Source organism: Oryzias melastigma, linkage group LG15, assembly GCF_002922805.2.
Source record: "Oryzias melastigma strain HK-1 linkage group LG15, ASM292280v2, whole genome shotgun sequence".
In the NCBI taxonomy this organism is placed as follows: Eukaryota; Metazoa; Chordata; class Actinopteri; order Beloniformes; family Adrianichthyidae; genus Oryzias; species Oryzias melastigma.
The window spans coordinates 28,228,102-28,242,136 of NC_050526.1; the positions used below are offsets into that span (position 1 = coordinate 28,228,102).

The 14,035-nt window shown below is 40.3% G+C and overlaps 1 protein-coding gene across 1 annotated transcript in view; it reads left to right on the forward strand.

Moving 5' to 3' along the window:
• Positions 1 to 6: 6 nt before the first annotated feature.
• The window catches only part of ptk7b (protein tyrosine kinase 7b), a 60,901-nt gene continuing 46,872 nt past the window's right edge, over positions 7 to 14,035 (forward strand). Inside the window, exon 1 of the mRNA XM_024297928.2 lies at positions 7 to 503. Coding sequence (XP_024153696.1) covers positions 404 to 503 — 100 coding nt within the window. The 5' untranslated portion in view covers positions 7 to 403. The remainder of the gene's footprint in view (positions 504 to 14,035) is intronic.

Genomic DNA, 14,035 nt, shown 5'->3' on the forward strand with positions numbered 1-14,035 from the left:
CGGCGGTGGTGGTGGGTGGGAGGACGTTAACTTGGAGTCGGTGTGTCTGAAAGTGTCGCGCGGCGCTGGTCTGGTCTGGCGGCTCTCGGTGCTGAAGGACGGCGGCAGCGGCGGCGGCTCTGACTCGGCTGGAATGCGCGCAGGCAGCGGACTGTCCCTCCGCGAGGATTCCGAAAGTTTACCCGTCGCTCCAAACTTTCCGCCGGGCTTCAGCTCGCCTGAACTCGGCCTGTGAACCGTCGGTCCCACATGCGTCTGTACCCCCCTCATTCAACCAGGTGAGCCCGCCGTTCGATCCCCTGAGGGGGGGCCGCGCCGGCAGCAGCTCCGGTTTGGACCTGTTCGCACACGGCGGCGCGCGGATCTGTTTTCACGAAGCCGCCTCGGGTCGCTGCTGGAGAACATGACCGGAGAACCGGGGAGCACCGGGACGGTGACACGGCGGAGGAGCGGCAGAGCCCCGCGGGGAGCGGCGTGGCTCCTCGGCTTTATCAGCCTTCAAGGTGGGAATCGAACACAACTGGACCTGAGTAATGAAACCCGAACATCTGCGGTTCTGGGGGTCGAACTCCCGTTTAGAACAGTCCATGTCCAAATGAAAGAAACAACGAGGTTTCCCGCTCTCACCATTTTAATTAATTAAAGAGGAGTTCGGGAGAACTTTGTTGGGGGGCCCTTCCCCCATTGGCTGTAGGGTTTGAGCTGAGGAGGGGGGTTAGTTTAAGCATTTAGTTTAAAACAAGTTTAAACACGTTTTTAATGCTGAATTTAATACTTCCAAAGAACAGTTTTTACTAGAAAATCTGACAAGAATCCAATAAAAATGGATTTTGATAGAAATCCGTATTAGTTTTCCGTCATCCGTAGATTTGGATTTTATTTTGAAAGGAGATGGAATGATTGCTTCTCCAAGCTTTGGCTTTTGCAGCTTTAATGAAAGCATCATGTTCTGCTCCCTGATTGTGGCATGGAAACAGATCATGGAGAACTTCCAGTTTATGGCAGCAGCCTGTCCACAGTCCCTGCTGCAGGGAAATCCACAGACACATCCATGTAGATTGCTGTGATCCTGCAGGATCCATCCTGGCGTCTCCATCCTGCCGTGATGTTTGGAGCTGAAACATTCCTGTGTGGCTCCAGCTCCCCCCTCAGCCTCCTCACAGCTCCGTTTTGGGATGAATGTGTCCTCTGTGTGGCGGCGTCCGGGCCGCTGTGGGTTTATGTTTATAAATGTGCGGCCCGCTTCAGTCACGCCAGTTCTACTCTTTCAGGAGCCCTTGCTGGCTGCAGAAAGAAGCCAAACTCTGGTCCTGAAGTGAACTGCTCCTAACATGTTTGGTGGTTCCTTTGATCTTCTGCTGCTTTACATTCAGGCCAAATATTTATAACTTTTTTTTTAATTCCAGCTGTAATTAACTTCAGGGAAACAGATTATGGGATTGATAAGACTTGACATCTGTCATACGTTTCTTTGTTCCTGCCTTGTATAGCTTGGGTTCTCTTCTGTCTCAAAGGAGGGTTTTTAAGGAAGAACAAAATAAATAAATAAAAAATAAATAATCAAGGAAACCCTGCGTTTCAGTTCATCTTCTCGTGGTGGGTGAAGATCTTGAGAACTTTTCCATTCAAAGCTTCTGATGGAACTCTCAAACAAAGCTGTAAAATGCTTGGTGGTGGAACAGCTGCTGTTCTTTTGGAGGGTTCGATGCTCAGACGAGTGCAGGACGTCACTGATGTGTAGAAAGTGTTGGCTTTCACAGCAGCTGCTCTTTAATGCAAACATCCATGCGCTTGGCGTTTTTTCATATCTGCATGTCTGAAGGCTTTTTGGCTGCAATTAAATTCTGACTTCTGAATTTCAGAGGCAGCCGTAAGACGTCTGCACTCTGAAATGTATGAAGCAAAGTTTGAAGCTAATACTTTTTGCATTAAGGGTTCTGAAATATCAGATTTAAAGAATGGAGAAATGGAAGAGAGTTAAAAAAAAACCTTCTAGAATTGAGGTTCTTGAGCATCAATTCCCACTCAAGGATAAGTTTGGATACTTTAGTGCAGGGGTGTCAAACTCAATCGCACAAGGGTCCAAAATCCAAGACACACTTAAGGTTTCAGGCCGAACAGGATAAACATTTATTAAACACTCTAAAACCAAGTAATAAAAAAAAAACTTTAAAACCATAGCTTTTTAACATAATTATGAACTAGATATATAGCATTACCTGCGATAATGCTAGTGTGAATGATGTAAGCTGAATTTGGCCGCTGAAGATGCTATCACTGATAGCTGATGATTCTGAAATTGATCGCTAAAAACGCTGAAGCTGAAATATTAGCTAAATGTCAAAATAGCCTTAAAAAATGGAAAGAAGCCTAAATTAGCCAAAGCAGCTAGCGTGTAACTGAAATATTAGCTAAACTCCAAACAGCCTAAAAAAAAAATTATCCAAAACAGCAAACATATGGCTGAAATATTAGTTAAACTCCAAAATATCCTTTAAAAAAAAAAGCCCAAATTAGTCAAACAGCTAGCATGCAGCTGAAATTTTAGCTAAGCTCCAAAACAAGACTTTGACACGTGGTTTAGTGTATCTTAAAGTCCCAATCAGATGAAAAAAAATATGTTTTAATGTGTTCTTGTGATATTTTTCTGATGATAGAAGTCATATATATGCCACAAACTAGCTGCCACAAACAATTATTTTAATAGTTGACTAATCACAGATTATTTTTTCCGATTAGTCGACTAATCGGGTCATGCGCAAACTGGATGTCAAGCACAAATGTTTACCGTCATTAGCTTTAGACTAGAGCATTACTGGCGATGCTTGTAGTGTGAATGTTGTAAGCTGAATTTGGCTGATGAAGATGCTAGTGCTGATAGCTGAAGATGCTGAAATAAATAGCTAAAAGCGCTGAAGTTGAAGTTGTAAGGGAAGTTTTAAGCGTCTTTGCGTATCTTTTAAAAGCACTGTATAAATAAAACGTATTATTATTATTGATAGGTGAAATTGTGAAAGTTGATGGCCAGCTAAAATACAAGTTAAAATAGCCTAAATAGCTTTAAAAAAAGGCCTAAGTTGGCCAAAACAGCTAGCGTGAAGCTGAAATATTACCTTAACTCCAAAATAGCCATTAAACTAAAAAATATTTGCTAATTTCCAAAACAGCCTAAAAACTGAAAAAACCCTAAATTAGCCAAAATAGCTAGCATGTAGCTGAAATGTTAGCTAAAGTCCAAATTAGCCATAAAAAAAAACAAACAAAAAAAAAAAAACGGAAAAAATCCTAAACTATACAAAATACCTAGCATCTGGCTAGCATATTAGCCAACTCCAAAATAGCCCCAAAAGCTTGCAGAATGCCATTATAACTTTCAACTTTACTACACTCTGACTCAATATAATATAAAGTAACGACTAATCAACTATTAAATTAGTCGTCGACTATTTTAATGGTCGATTAGTCGACTAATCGTGGCAGCTCTAATAAATACACACATACATACGTAGGTTTGTACATACATACAGAAAATTAAGCAAAAAATGTGCTTCATTTAGTATTTTGTTATTCAAATTGTTGTGAATCAGGAGCAGAGAAAAAATGCAGTTGGGAAAAAGTCGTATTTGTGACGTAGCACAAGCAGTTTGCAACCTCATTTGAAGGACAGGCGCTGAGGTCCACATCAATCACATGGATGCATTTAAACACATGAAAGCTGCTGTTCTTTCCCCGTGGACTCTTTCCCTCACTCCGTTATAGTTTAAGGGAACTCCATATGTGTTGTGGTGGAAGGTTGTGTGCAGCAGAAACTGATGGGTGGATGTTGGACTGTGTGAGGGCTCATACATCAGTGTGTGCAGTTCACTTACACTCTGTTAAACAGAGCGCTGCTCTCGGGGGAGGATCTTTTTGCAGCATTTCAGAGGTTACAGACATGCCGGCTCTTTCTCTCCAGTCTGGGCTTCTTGTCACCTTCAAGACGGATGTTCCTCCATCTACTCCATTTTCTGTCCAGCTGCCATCCATCAAAAATTCATCTGTCAGCTGCAAGCATGTCTCGTTTTTTGTTTTTTTTTTTAAGGGGGGGGTGGCTGTATGTGGAAACAGTGTTAAATTGTATTGAGTTAAACATTAGTCATGTGAAACCTCCATCTACTTCGGTTCCACAGCTTCCTCTATTTACCGACTTTAACATTAGTTGTTGGAATCAAATAAAAGGTTTCTGTTGTTAATCTCCGTTTGTTTATAGTTTTTCCTCTGGGCGTTCAATAGTGAGGATTGGAATCCTTTAAGGTTGGGATTCACCTGCAGCCAAAAACAACACTGCAGCCTCAGAACTGCAATTTCAAGGAAAGATTGATGGAAGTTATGAAGCGTTGTCGGCTTGTATTTCCAGGGTTCTTTTGATCTCTTCCATTTCATTCTTAAAAATGAAATGACTGTTGGCCTGTCCAAAAACGCTCCAAAGGTTTTCCTTTAATACGGGTTCTGTTTCCTATTAGCTGTATAGAAGAATTGGACTGAGCGACCCTTCTTTTTTTTGTTCCAAACTAGAAATAGCTTCTGGTTCCAAGAAGCCAAAATCGCATAAACTTCTATGGAGAAATAAACAGCTATTACTCATTCTATTTGTCCAAATAACCCTTCTTGCTCTGATACATTTTTTTTTTTTTAGCATCTTCTTGATAATCTATTTTTTTTTTCAAATTTTTTGTTTAGTTCAAGTTACAAACTGACCAACCAGATACCTCAGTAAAAGTAGGTGGAGCCTGCTTTCTAGTGATGGGGGTCACTCCTCATTGGTGAGAACAGTTACCATGGAAACTCAGACTGACTTGGACCAATCACTGCTTACTGACGACGCCTGGCTTCCCTTTAGCAAAATAATGGCAACTATATTAACTTTATTAGGTTGAAGCCAGAAGTAAACTATTTTTTATTTAGGATGTCACTCAGTCCAGTTCACAGATACAGACGGTGGTGATTTAACGTTATTTAGCATTTATTGAACCAAACAGGAGAACATAGGGAGGTGTGACAGAAAGTGGATCCTATAAGTAGATCCTATTAAATCCCCCCCTAAATAAAAAATAATATATTTTTGCTTTTACTATAAAGCAGAACTTTGAAAGAGGTCTTTTTATAACATGTTTTATGCAACATAAACAATTTTCTGTCTCTTTGGTTGCAGCAGTTTTGTATAATCTATTTAAGGTATTCTGTGGCTGAAACAAAATTAAAAGCTACGTGAAACAGTGTGTGTAATTATCTTAATCTAAATGAAGGAAGTGTGTGTGTGTTTTTTTTTCTTCTTTTTTTGACATAGTTGTATTAGTGTGTAATGGTGGAGTTCAACAGTTCGCTCTTGGTATCTTTGCTAAATTTCCTATTTTATTCAAACATAATATGGTTTTTAATGCGGCTGATTTCCTAGTTGTTGTTACTCATCTAAAAAGTTGGTGCAACAAAATAAGGTGCTTAAAAAATGAAAGTAGCAGAAAAATCCTTGCAATTTGAACATTTGTTTTTGACCTCAGAAAAGACATAAAAACTGGCTCCCTCGTTGTTAAAATACTGAGTGGTGAATGGCATTTGAAATGTCTTTGGGATTAAAAATGACAGTTTTGTGATCTGATGACCCTTTTGGACACAGATTCTTTATCACTCAGATATTTTTCATAGATCCATCACTGGATTATCTCCAAAACCCTTTACTTTTAGTGAAGGCATTTTATTTTCCTTTCACAGAGAAACGGCAGCAACAAATTGATTATTCTGCGTACTTTTCATTCTCTTCACTAAATAATCAGTAGGTTTAGACCATTTAGACTCTGGATTGTTTTTAAATTGAATTGAAAATGGAATTTTGAATTTTGTTTTATATTTGAGGGTTCAAATACACTTGACTTCATCTGTCCTAATAGTTTGAAAAAGACCTTTTCCTTTTGGAAATTGAAGACAATCAGCTGTTGTGACTCCACTCAGCATGCATTAGGACTTCCTCAATCGTGTCCATCGCTTTAACCACATCTTCTGATTCCCTCGCCTGTTGCAGGTGAGAGCCCCGCCTTCCTGTTCTTCAGGAAGATTACCTTCTTTCTGCCGCTTTGACACCCTGTTGATGTAAGCCTCTCAGAATATTGTAAATCCTTCCAACAGCATTTCCCCTGCAGGGCAGGTGTGAGGCCCGGCAAAGGGGAGCGCTCCTGCAGAACCACGACTCGCTCTCGTTCCCACGTTTCTGCCAAAGCACGAGCGCGGCTGCATTTAAATGCATCTGACTGCAGCGTGCAGGAATGCCTCGTTTGGCTTTGGCCTATTTGGAAAGCAAAGGGGAATAAAAGAGCTGGGGCAGAGAAAGGCGTCTGGCATGCCATTGCATAATCCCAGCAGCCATTAACTCTTTGTATCCTGAGGCTGAATGAATTCATCACAGCAACACACGACAATTGAAGTGACATCAGGCAGTTCCTCTGCACCTCACCAGTGCATAGGAGCTGGAGCCTCCGAAGAGTCAGTCAAGTTAAAACTTTATTTTGGTTTACTTGAATCTGAAACGGCCCTTCGCTGACCCCCACTTCCTGCTGTACTTGGACTGAAAGAAATGTGATGATCGAGGCGCGTGTGGCTTCATCTTCTTCTGCCGCTGGAGTCTTGTGAATCTTTAACAGCTTCCTGGTTCCTTTGAAAATGTGCTCATGCATTTTGAATGTTGAACAAGCGCAGCAGTTCTGCCGACGTTCTCCTCGGCTTTGGAGCAGATTCATCTTCTCAGCTGTCAAAGAAGAGAGGAAGATGCAACCCTGATTCTTCTGTGGCATGGGGTTTAGTTCCTGACACTTATGAAGACATCATCACGGAGGATTCTAAACTCTACACAGACCACATGCAAAGGAACAGGTTTCCTAATGTGCTCAATCAAAGAACCTCCTTTAACCCCACAGCTTTCCTTTATTTTCTCTGCTGCAGAGACGTTGGTCAGAGTGGACCCATGAACTTTGGTTGGTGTTCATCAAACGTGTCTAAATTTTTTTTGTCTCAGGCGTCTTTTTTTCTCTTTTAATTCATCCTGACTTAACCCTCTTGTGAATCCTCTGCTGACCTCCGGCCTGCCGCTCCACCACGCTCTCATAATTAACTCATCCTGCTTGGTGTTGTTCTGCGTTAGCAGACAGTAATTGTCTGAACAGAAGGCTGGGCTTGTTGAACAACAAGCGCTGCTTTTTCCTCTGTTTTTCTGATGACGGTAAACACAAACAGCCTCCCTGTTCTGCAGTCACACTCTGTTTCACCTTCCTCTCCCCGTCCCACTTTTACAACTCTACCCAGAATCCTTCAGGGCCCCATCCTTTTCAGGCTGTCCTCAGTCTGAACCTCCCCGAGAAGCTGCGTTTGTTTCTCCATCAGAGGAGACGCTGTAGAATCCTTTCAGAAGTTTGACGTCTGCTCAATGCAAATAGTTGATTTATGATTTATGACTGTTCTAAATGTAGACTAGGAATACAGATCATAGAAAAATCAATATGATACGCATGTTTTTGATGTGTTCGTTCATTAAACCCACTGACATATCTTCCTGTTTGCCTCTAAACTAAAACAAAGCATCTGGATTTTGATGCGACTTGAACACATCTCAGGTTGGAGGAACCATCCTTTATTTTATTTTTTTTATTTTGTCTAAAACTTTGCTGTAAATGACAATGTCCATGTTGATGTCAGGAAAGGTGTGTCAGCTCGGCGAGGGGAGATCAGCTTCTTAAGTCGTAAATCTGAGGAGTCCTGACAGTCTGTACTCTTGTAGTTGTAAAGTGTTTTTTGGAGAAACAAAAACCCTCACAGGCATGAACTGGAACCACATCATCTACTGAAAATCCGTTTCAGTGGTTTATTTATGTATTATTTAATTACATAACTCCAGGTGTATTAAAAACCAACTGAAAGGGTTTTCTTCATTGGTACTTTCTTATTAGCAAATTCAAAATAGATTTGTCTGAACCTTTTTGTTGTTATTTTATTATAAACAAATAATCTATCAAAACTAAACAATTTCCAAAAAGTTGAGGTTTGAAGCAAATTGTGAGCAAAGTGAATCGTAATCTTAATGTACGCAGTGAGGCCATTCGGGACGTGATGTCGACTTAGAAACACCATGATGAAAGAACAGTCTGGAGGTTAAGAGTTTGGTGGAGCTGACAGCAATGAATCAAAAACTACTGTTTTATTAAAAACTTAAACTATCAAATACATTTTTAACTAAAATGCAATATTAAATCAAAAGTATCCACTTTGTTTTTCTTCGAAAAAGGCTCAAAAGGAGAAACACTGTCAAATATTTGTCTGTGTTTCATTTTTGGCTGCGTTTGTATGAAATCCTAAAGCAAAAACATTGAAAAAAACTGCAAAGAGCTAAAAATATAGAATATGTTTTTCCTTTTTATAAGTAAAAAATATATGTAAATGAAACTAGTAGAATTTGTCTTTGTAACATTTGTATTAATAAGTTCTGATGACCTGCCTTTTAAAGACTAAATTAAATCTCAAAATTAGCTATAAACACTTATTTCTAAGTTTATTAATCTTGAACTAGGAATTATGTCAAAAATGATTTTTATGTCTTTAATGAAGGTTTATTTATAAATTTTTTTACCTAACTATATCCCCTATTTTAAGCACTACAACACACCTCTCTTTATTTCTAGACAGTAATCATCTTTAAAAAATAAAAAAGCCTAAAATGACACATTTAAACAAACATTTATCTTTAAAAATTATTAGTGAGATAAAAATGTACATAAAATTTCAAGTTTCCTTCAATACAGATTTTCCGTTTGTTGGAATAAAATAACGTATTGATCACAAAAAAAAGAACTTCTGCTAAAAATAGAATGTAAAATAAATATGTAAGATCAAATGACTTAAGAAATTAGATTTATTGTCTTACAACAAATTGGTGCTGTAAAGTTACTAGTGCATGTTAGCTTTGTCTTCTTTTATAATAAAAAATATGTTTTGAGATTTTGTGTTTATGCAGTAAAGCTCTGCTATAATTTTGTAAAAATTTGAAGATTTTTTTTTGTGGCCAATATAATCTGATGCATTATTAATGCAGTTATATGTGAGATGCCTCCATTGTTCTCTTGATGGAGTGAGAAAATAGAATTTTCTGAAATTGTGTTTTGGTAATGTGGGATTTTGTCCAAGAATTGTGTTTTGTTTGTGTAAATAAAGTTAAATTCAGGGCTTATCTGTATCGCTCGTTTTGGGTCTCTGTCAGCAGCGTCTGCTCCAGAACCTGCGGGTCACTCCACACTCAGGACAAACACGGTTCTGGTTCTACAATAAGGCTCTGTGTGCAGGTGCAGCCAGCACACACAGGACGCCGTTTCCTGTCCTTATCTGGTGACACGATGACAGACAGAAATGTGTTGTTCTTCACAATTTACGGAGGTCTCTGGGTCACCCCCGTGTGCCAGACGGCAGAGGAAATGGACGTTTTGTTGTTTCTTCCTGTTGCGCACACGCAGACTTGAACCGTCACCCCTCTGCATGCTCATCCCGGTTGGGAGCGGGTCACGGTCCTGCCTTTCCTCACTTTGGGCAGAAGCTCTCCCTGTGGGTTTGGACAACAGTTGGAGGTGAAGGCTGGCAGCTGTTTGGATGTTGACTTCCTGTGGATAGAGACCTCTTCCTGTTTAACACCAAAGGGGATTTTACCGCCACTGGAATGCTTCAAATATGGAACCAGACTTGTAAATAAAACTGATTTGCATCTACAAAAATTGACTTTCCCATGAAGCACTAATTTAGTTTTGTTCTTTATGGGAAAGGCTTCTCTTCAGAGCTAGACATTATGACAGATATGCTTCCGTTCTCGGGCACAGGCCATCATCCTGCAGAAGACAACACTATTGTTGTGCTGCGAAAACAAAACATGACTGAGAACATCATGACGTCAACTACTCACTTTATCAGTCACAGAACAGAGTATCAGCTGCCATTTGGATCTACAGAACCTTCCAAACACGAGAACAAAGGGGCCCATGTGGTCTGTAGGTCAATGTCTGCTGTAAGGAGGTGAAAAGAGGCAGGAACTGCTCGACAAAGTGCACAAACATTCACAGATTAAATTCCAAATCCACAGTGTTGTGAAATTTCCTGAATATGTTATGGAGGAGTTGACTGTTATCTGGATGATTAGAACCATTGACCATATATGACCTGGACCGACAGAGGAAGCTAATGTTGCACCAATTAAATTCTATACAGTCAGTTTTTTCCCAATACATACGCCGCCATGTTGGAGCCAGGTGTCATTAGAAAGTAATGATCATTCTTAGCCAACGTTTCCATGGCAACCACACTGGACAATCAGGAGTGAGCCTGTTCGAAGGCCACACCCCTGCCACTTGAAAGTGGGCCACACAAAATCTGTCAAAGGTTTCGGAATGTTAGACATGGGGACCAGCAGGCTCCACCCACTTTAATTGAGGCTGATTGGTCAGTTTATACCTTGTATAGTTTAAACCACAGAAAAAAAAATATGAAAGAGGTTTATCAAGAAGTAAAAAAAAAAAATAATAATAATAAAAAGGTATCTGATCAAAAATGGTTATTCTGACAAATAAAATGACTAATAGTTGTTTATTTTTCTATAGAACTGTATGGGATTCTGAGCTTTTGGAGCCAGTGGGTAATTCCTGTTTGGAATGCCGGGGGTGATCAAGTTCTCTTATACAGTCAATGGTTTGGAGATTTTGAGTAGAACTGGGGACGGCGAACAATCCACCCTCAATGTCACCAGGAACCAAAAATTCCAATTAACCGATAACATCTATGAATCTCTGGCTCTGAATTTCTGATTATGATGTGAAAAAGGCTTTTTATGACCAAGAAAATCTGACTTTGAAATGCAAATGTAATAAACTTTAACTGTATTAATCTGAATAGACGTAGGAATTGGTCAGTGATTCAGATCTCTAGTTTCCTCTTCTCAGTCTCCCTTTTCCAAGCGGAATACTTAGGTTGCTGCTGTGGGTTGGTCCTCTGCCAGTTCATCCATGCATGGCTGATGATCAGCATCACTCTGGGGTATGTTTCTAAAAAAGATAAAAATGTTCTGATGAAATCCTTCACTGAAAGCTGAAATAGAGAGCGACTGTCTGATTGGGGTCTTCAGAATTAAAACTTGGAGCTAGTATTCAGGCAAAACGTGATAAATTTAATTGAATTATTTCTCGTTTTTAATTTTTATGGTTAAATTCCAAAATAGTTAAGATGTGAAGATCATCTTTACCTCTCCGGATTGGTTATCTGAGCGTCTTTGTAAGCTGCAATCTTTTGAAAGATGGATCGCTGAATTTCACGTTTTTGCATTTTTGCGCCATGACTTCACCGCTGCTCTTTCATTCATCCGTGGATGGTTTCCAGGCAGACGTTTTGTATGAACGCCGCTCATCCTGTCATCCTGGAGGAGATGAAGAAAGGCTTTCAGTGAAAGCTACACCCCTGCCTCCCCTACAACCTCCCAGGTCCATCTGGAAATGAGGTCAGATGACACATGAGCCCTAAGTGAGGCGGCCTCCTTCGCCACTCCTCTCTGGCGCTCTTTGAACATTTGCATGGATGGCAGCATGCTGTGAAGAAAGAAAACTACCTTCCTTCTCAGTTTGAGCTGTCCATATTTTTAATTTCCTTTCAGACAAAAAAGATATCAGCTGGTGGTGTTAGGAGTCTTCTGAATGACTGAATTGCTGTTCCACATCTTTGAGTGGAAGCATCACAGCTGTAAAAGTAGTCGTTATCTTTACATCCACTGACAAAAGCGGGCTTATTCTGCAAGGGGGGGGGTCATAAATTAAATAAGCTCTGCTGCTCTAAGCCTCATGCACAAATGTTCCTCGTCTAAAATGAGAGCTGAATGTCCTGCAGCTCTTCCTTCTCCTTCTCCTCCTCCTCCTCCGATTGTTTGATCTTTTTGTTTTCTGGCGCTAAGTCTTTTTGAAAGTCTGTGCCGGTTCTAAAGTGTCAAACATGAGCGGCGTCGCTGCAAGCAAGGAAGTGTGTGAAGGTCGCGCAAACTCGTATTGGATATTTAGGGGCTGCTGCTTTCCGAGGGTGTATTCAGACTGGACACATTTGGTTTGTTTAAAGTGAACCAGAGTTCGTTTCCCCTGTTAATCCGGGACAATATTTCAGTCTGAATACACCCAAGCGGACAGTGGTCCAGAAACAGGAACTGCTCTTGGACCCATCTTCCGAGGTGGTCTCTATTCATTTCCAATTGGATTGAGCTTTAGTTCACTCTGACATTCCCCGGTCTGAACACAATCCACTCCTAGAATAAAATAACTTGACCAAAACGGTCACAGTTGCTGGTGGTCGTTTGATATAAACAGTTGGAATGAAGCAACAGAACTTAATAGAATGTCCGGAAAACGGTGAGAATCAACCACATTTCCTTGAGTTGCTGTGCTCCATCGTGGTGTTATGGCTTTGTTTTTAGGAGTCTTCTGTTAAAAAGCTTTCAGAATGACGTCACAGCAGCACGTGTTGCGTAATGAGACAGAAAAGTGTGTAGTAAGCGTTTTAGTGGTGTTAAAATAAGTGTTCTAACAAGTTAGAAATTGGACCCTTTTCCCGCTTTGACAACATGATAATTGTTGCTTTACATTGTCCTGCTGCTTCATTCTTGCTTTGTTCATATCATGTCACCACTGGCTATGGTGGCCATTTAAGTCCAGTTATTCTGCTCCAGGAGCAGATTTTATTCAGACAGAGGAATCTCAGAGCAAACTAAAGCTCAGTCCAATTGGATCTGAACCGAGACCACCATTTAGACTGAAACTTTGTTCCGGATTATTGGGGAGACGAGCTCTGGTTCACTTTGACCAAACCAAATGTGTCCAGTGTGAATATTCTTTTTCTAGTGGGCGATAGGAAACAACAGCATCACCCATACTACATACATGGGTAACTTCTATTAGCCTTACAAATACTTTGCAATACACTTACCACACGCACCAGAAATGTACTTTCCATTTTCATGACGGGTCAAACCCCCCTCCAAAATTCAAGTTTAAGCGAACACCTAAGACCCAACTTAAGTTCAGTTTGTTTTACTCAGTGAATCTTTTAACAAAAATGGTTTAAACTTTGAGATGTCTAATCATTATCGTTTAAAAAATTCAGCAACAATCCAGAAACTGGAGGGATCCGCAGATACACTGAATGTTAAAAGTCGTTTTCTATTTTAAAGTGGGAAGTCATACCAAAGTGTCTGCTGAACTGATTAGCTGTTATCGAGTTAGTCTATTAGAACAGCTCAGTAAATCTCTGCTTGCAGACTGGCCTCAGCTCAAGCTCTAAATCCAGGTGGAATCAGGCTGCTGGAGGGCCATAAAGAGAGGGGGGGCGGGTTAAAGGGTCAAAGGGAAGCTGGGGTTAGTCTCCCCACCACCCCCAAAGGACCTGCTCATATTTCAGTTGAACTCCTAACAAGCACTAACCAGATTCCCAGTGAGGAACATTTTGCAGAAATGTATCAGCGGTCTCAAGGGGAAAAGGATCATATCAATGACCAGCTCATGTCAAACTCCAGTTTAGTTCATCTCTTATCTCCCAGAAATTCTGCATTTGTTTGAAGACTCCCTACATTAGCAACTGCAGGTTTTCTGGGTGGATGAAGTTTGTGCTGCTGCGACAGCTCAGTGATGCTTTTTCCAGACTGCACGGCTGAAAGTATGCAGCCAGCTCACTACATTACTGTCTGTCTGTCTTTTTTTGCCAGCTTCATCCTGTGACAATGATCTGATTACTCTGTCTTTTTTTCTGTTTCTGCTGCTGTGGAACAATGTGCAGCTTTTTCACAGGCAGGAAAATCTTTTTAACACAAAACTTTATGATTTTTTTTTTCTTTGTGGGGGAGAAACTGTTTTACAGTTAGGTTGAATATAAGCATAGCCAATTTAAAACGTCACCTTTGATTTAGTAAATATATATATATATATATATATATATTTTTTTTTTTTTTTTTTAA